At 36.3% G+C, this 6,469-nt stretch overlaps 1 protein-coding gene across 1 annotated transcript; it reads right to left on the bottom strand.

Moving 5' to 3' along the window:
* Positions 1–1,538: 1,538 nt before the first annotated feature.
* On the bottom strand, positions 1,539–5,029 carry LOC143623901 (pentatricopeptide repeat-containing protein At4g33170-like). The gene is made up of 2 exons (XM_077094700.1): positions 2,437–5,029; positions 1,539–2,209 (listed from the first exon to the last, which is right to left on the bottom strand). The coding sequence occupies exons 1-2, from the start codon at positions 4,869–4,871 to the stop codon at positions 1,630–1,632; spliced, it is 3,015 nt and encodes a 1,004-aa protein (XP_076950815.1). The 5' UTR covers positions 4,872–5,029; the 3' UTR covers positions 1,539–1,629.
* Between the last annotated feature and the right edge of the window lie 1,440 nt (positions 5,030–6,469).

Genomic DNA, 6,469 nt, shown 5'->3' with positions numbered 1-6,469 from the left:
ATGCCCTAAGAAATATATACGGCGATCGATCATAGATCATAGTGTGTTACTCGTAGCCCAGGGCCGGCCTAAGGGTGTGGCAGGGTGGTCGACGGCCACAGGCCCGACACCCCGTTAGGCCCGAAATTTTTTTTTTTATAAATTATAAGTATTTTTATGAAAAAGAAATGTATAATCAATGTTTCAACACAATTACATAACCACTAGCTTGGTCTAGTGGCAAAGAGGTATGACATCTAAACAAGAGGTTGTTGTGGGTTTAAGTCTTATTTGAGACATTTTTAAGTTTATTATTATACAAAAGTTTTTTACACAACTCAAATCATAAACAAATAGCCCACTTAAAATTAAATTGTTTAAACCTAACAAAATGTTTATTTTACTTAAGGTCCAAAAAATTTCGCCTTTGGCCCAAATAAATTTTCGTCTTCTCGGAGCCGGCCCTGTCGTAGCCTGACAGATAAATTAGACAGCAATCTACAAATTTTCCACAAACACAACGATAGTGTGAGACGCATTTAACAGAGTATATATGATCCATACATGTAACCTGAATTCTTGTTTTAACATTTTGTTCCGTATATTAACACTTAACCATATATACAAATGCATATAAGCATAGTTATGTTTAAAACTATGAGTTAGGTTGTTCTAAATAGTCTCCTAAATCTAGGAATAGTACAAAGACACAATTGATCGCAAAATATAACAAAATGTTGTGTAACATAACACAATGTCGAGGAAAAGACGCAATGACGAAAATAAACAAAAAAAAAACACAATAATAAACAAAAAGACACAATGATCAAAAATTCTAAAATTTACAAGCTAGAAATCGAAAAGCAAAAATCTAGAATCTAATATCATAGAGTTCGACGAGACGGTTCCAGTGCCTCTAGTTTGAGTTCAATCGTTTCAAACCTTTCTTATGACTTTTAGTTTTGAAAGACTATATATTTGAACCCAAACCTTAGAAATATGCCCAATCGTTTAAAGTTATGACATGGAACAATATTTTATTTATTTTATTTTATTTTATTTTTAAAACAAACGGTTAAGCAAGCATGTTGACTTGAAACAGCCTGTCTAGCTAAACATATCACCGTGCACATTGAGTGCGGACATGAACTCACTTGGACAGTTGGACTAAAGTCCCAATCCCTCAAATATCAATTTATCCTTTTCTTTTTTTTTACACAAATCACTTATCGATAGTAACGGCTAAATTAACTCTAAATAGTAGTTTTGATCCTTTGGTTGATCATTAATAAAAATGATTTGGTCCAACGGAATCTTATCTTGTAATTTAATAGGTACCAAAGGTGAAGTTATCCTCATGAAACAAAAAGCAAATAGGCTTTTTTTAATTTTTAATTTTCAAATTCATTGTTAACTAGGAAATATATGTTTTTAAAACATTTTCATATATAGGATAGCCGTTTTCTAAAACATTTTCACGAGGGCTGCATTGTCTGCGTGATTTATTTTACTTGAAAAAATAAATAACCAGATGAGTGTTTCGATAACAAGACTTATGAAAAAACAGTTGTGTTCATATAACTTTTATGTATACAAACAACATCTTAAATCAAAGAATAACTCCTTAATAATATCTAAACTTATTCAGTGTCACCAGTAATCACCACAAGAACATACCCCATTACTAAACCGATGAAACCGATTAGCATCACGCAACACAATCTCTCTTTCAAAAACTTTAGATATATGTTTAATTGCGTTATGACAATCGCCACAAACCCGAAGATTCTTTATAACCCGGATCGTAGTACCCGAGGGTGTATTTAACAACCCGAACGCGATAGCAAGCTTCTCACTATGATAATATAAAGACTTCACCTTTTCTTCTTCTTCAACATCTAACAACACATAATCAGTATCAGCAACGTATCCATCTTCTTTAATCAATTTCATCACATCCTCAATTTTATTATAAATTTTCTCAAATTGCGGGTGTGACCGATCATCGACAACAAACACATGATCTTGACTTTTTATGTTGATCCAACTGAACCCCGGGTCCTTTTTAACGTTCCTGCGGGTCATTGTTTTCCGGGCCTCGGCTACTTTACTCCAATGGTTTGAAGCGGCATAAATGTTTGATAATAGCACATAAGCAGATGAGTCAAATGGGTCAAGTTCGAGAAGCTTTGTTGCTATTCGTTTTCCTATTTCCATGTCGCCTTGGACCCTGAAAGTAACCGAAATAACAGAAACTTAAGGTCCAAATTCATTATTTTGGGTTTTTTTTTCGTTCCAAAAGTTTCAAACCCAAATGACGAAACCAATAAAACTGAAACCAAACCGAACCCACCGAAAAAAAAAGAAAAAATTAAAAAAAAAAAAAAAAAGCGAACAGTTTTAAAAAAACCCAAAAAACCAAGTTTGAGAACAAAATCGACTCGTTCACACCCATACCTGCAAGCACCAAGTAAGGCTCGATACATCGAACCCGAAGCTTCAAATGGCATAGTTGTAATCAACTTCTCGGCCTCTTTTACCCGCCCGCCTCGACCTAACGCATCAACAAGACATGAGTAATGCTCAATTTCCGGTTCGATACCGTAATCTCTGGCCATCGAGTCAAAATACGCGTACGCTTCTGATATTAAACCCGAGTGACTACAAGCCGAAAGCACCCCTATAAACGTGACCCGATCAGGTATCAAATTCGGGTTAGATTTTAAATCATTGAAAAGTTCAAGAGCTTGTTTTCCATGTCCGTATTGAGCTAACCCTACCAACATAGCATTCCAAATAACAATATTCTCGACACGGGTCCGTTTAAACAACCGATACGACTCGTCTATGTTACCACATTTCGCATAAAAGTCGATAAGCGACGTGCTGACATAATCATCACCACCACAATTTGACTTAATTGCATTAGCATGAATCTGTCTTCCTTGCTCTAACGCAGTCGAATAACAACACGCTTTAATTAGTGTAGCGTAGGTAAACTCATCGGGAACCACACCCGACCGCACCATCATATGGTACACAACAAGCGCGTGATCCCCGTCTCCGTTTTCCACGCACCCTGAGATCATAGAAGTCCATGAAACCTCATCTGGAGATGGTATTTCATCAAACACTTGGTGTGCATTGTTCATATCTCCACATTTAATATACATATCAAGAAGGCTGCTACTAAGATATAAATCGGGACCCACCCCGAGCTTAACCGCATACCCGTGAATTTGCCTGCCAGGTTTTAAACTTACCCCAAATGTGCACGCTTTAGCCATGGTTGCTAATGTGATCTCATCTGCTTTCTCCCCATGTTTATGCATCAATGTAAAAAGTTCCCATGCTTTATTAATATTATTATTGTTTATATATCCAAATATCATCGCATTACATGACCCCAAATCAAACCCGTCTTTATTACCAAAAAGGGTCTCTGCGAGTTCCATTTTCCCATGTCTAGAATAAGAATCAACGAGTGTTGTGGAAACAAACGTGTCGTTATCGAGCCTGTTTTTTATAGCGTGAGTGTGAATTTGTTCGGTTAAATGTAAGTATGAAGAACATGATCTTAACATGCTTGCTAGTGTGAAATGGTCGGGTTTGAATCCTTTTTGTAACATATATATATACAAGTTAAAAGATTCTTCTAAAAGTCCGGTTTGTGCATAACTGTTGATCATTGAGTTCCATGAAACAATATCGGTTTCATCCATTTGAAAGAAGACTTTGCTTGATGATGTTAAGCAGCCCATTTTTGAGTACATGTTAATAAGACTATTGGAAATGTTAATATTGTTTTCAAAACCTGATTTTATTGACGTCGCATGAATCTGTTCGCCCAATGCTAGGTCGCTAAGTGACGCCACGGAAGATAGAGACACGATGAATGTGACTTCATCTTTCTTTATGTTTAACCTGCTCACGTCAAGAAAGCACTTAATAGCAGATTTATAGTCACCAAATTGGTAATGTTGTGACATGATCCTGTTCCAAGAAACAATCTTTGACACTTCATCATCGGTCCAAGATAACTTAACGGCATACGCCTGCAACTGCTCCTTTAAAAACTCATTATCATTATCATCAAACGCGTTAATAACACACTGCAAACTACCAACATCGGGACGGACAACTTCACTCCTATGAAAATCTGATAATAAACTAACCGCTTCATTTTGAAACCCTGTTTTCACATACGCATTCAGCATCACATTCCACAAGACATTATCTCGATCACATTCCACCATGTCATCAAACATCAACCGGGCTTCTTTCACTTTCCCAAACTTGATGTAAATGTTAACCAGAGCTCCAGATATAAACACCTCAGATTCAAACCCTAATTTTACAGCAAACCCATGAACACATTCAGATGCCGTAACATAACACGACATCAAACACAGCTTCAAAATCGGAGCAAAAGTCATTTTAGTCAAAGAAACATCAGACGATTTTACCAAAAGTTTAAAAAGATGAAAACCCTCTTCTACATTTTCAATATCAGGATCGCTACAGGATGCGTACGCGGTTAAAATCGAGTTCCACGTGACGAGGTCTCGTTGAGGCATTTCATCGAACAGCTGGCGGGCGATAATCAAATCGCCACATTTTGAGTACATGTTGATGAGATTGTTGGTGAGGAAGCGGTCGGATGTGGTGTGGCCGTGGGTTATGATGAGGGCGTGGATTGATTTGCCGAATGGTAAGTTGTTTCGGGCAATTGCGGTGCGAATGAAGGGGAACCATGGTGAGTTTGAAGAGGAAGATGTGGCGATGGTGGCGTAATGGTTTCGGGTGTCTTGAGGAGGGGGGTTTGATCCCGGGAGAGTGGCGCTAATCGGGCGGTGGAATAACGGACGCAGGAGTTTACAGTGCCGTTGCATTTAAAGGGCGGGGATTAGTTTTCCCTCCAAATTAAACCCACCGTGTCCCCATAACAAATTTGTAATACCTGGCACAAGTTGACTTTGGATTATTTGAATATCTGGCGGGATAATAATTTGGTTGGTATCAATTCGAACTCATACAACTTATAATCAAAATAACAAGAATTTAGTTGCGGTTAATTAGTTTTATGCCGGTCAAAATAGCATTGAAACTTGCAGCTAAAGGATTTGATGCAGGAAAAAAAACATTAATATAACAATTAGACAACACGTAAAAAAAAATTAAAACCTAGGAGCTTAACCAAAAGTTTTTCAGAACAAGTTGGATCTTTAGCAATCGAGGACCTACCACCTCTCTGGGGTAGGTCCGCCCATGACAAGTTTTGTGTATTTCTTTTGATTAATTTTTATATTAAAAATATAAAATTGGTGACAATGACAAGAGAGAAAATAAGGAACCAACATAATATCATGTCGTGTGCATTGCATTAATATTTGATGAAGCTTTGAGTTTACTTTTTATTTTGCTAGTTTATTTAATTTGATTTTATCTAAAAAGTTTACTTTGGTTTCCTAGTTTACTTTATCATCCTATTGTTTGTAATCTTTGAAAGGAGTAAAAGATTATATACACTAATAGATGTAAGCATAGTTCGGTTTGGTTATAGTTCAGTTATGGGACATCCTCACATATAACCATAACCGATTTATCATTTAAGCACAAAACATTAACCATAATCGTCAGTTATATCATTTTTCGGTAATATGGTGCGGTTATGGTTTGGTTATCGGTCAATGGTCAGTTAAGGTTAATGGATGTGACATTCATGACAAAACGAGGTACACTATATTCCTTACGTAACAAGTAAACGACAAATCAGTTAATTCGTAGTGCTTAAACGAGTAACCGACCGATACTAATTATGACCCGTATACATACTGAGGGGTCATATACGAGTTATATATATGTTATAGAGGCTAACATATTGATATTTAGGCCTCGGTACGTTTAAAACTCTTTAAACGAAAAAGGTTTCGTTTATTGATACGCTATAAGCTTAAACGCAATCGTTAATATCAAAACAAGCATTGTAGCATCCGTTAAGCCGAAAAAGATTTATAAAACACTTATATGACATGTTCTAAGCAATCCGTGAAAATACTTTGGAATTTTACAACGAGTCAGTACGTTTTTCTTATTTTACAAAAACAAGCTGAAAAACACACGTTTTTACGTTATTTCTCATACCCGAATTAATTTTCTTGCGAAAAACCGAACCCGAACTAAACTTAAAATGGGCTTTTCATGTTTGGGCTGGTATATATAAATTAATGGGCCAAAACAGCCCATTAAAGCTCCATATGAAGTTCCGATCGGCACTTTTTTTACCCCCCCACATGTTTTCTTTTATAAAGCTTATTCAACAAGCTTCTTTATTCATTTTAACACACCACATATTTTCAAGTCCAGACCAGTTCCAGCCTTGTTCTCTCAAGCTCCTTTCAAAAACCCTAAGGTAAGGTTCAATTTTAACAAGTTTTAGCAAAGTTTGATCCATATGATTATCATATAAACATGTTTTGATTAGTGTTAA

This window comes from Bidens hawaiensis, unplaced genomic scaffold (assembly GCF_021521415.1).
Source record: "Bidens hawaiensis isolate Kalapana, Puna unplaced genomic scaffold, B.hawaiensis_p1.1 tig00003587_1, whole genome shotgun sequence".
Lineage (NCBI taxonomy): Eukaryota > Viridiplantae > Streptophyta > Magnoliopsida > Asterales > Asteraceae > Bidens > Bidens hawaiensis.
Note: the sequence above shows the minus strand (reverse complement) of the source record. Positions and strands in the feature narration are given on the sequence as shown.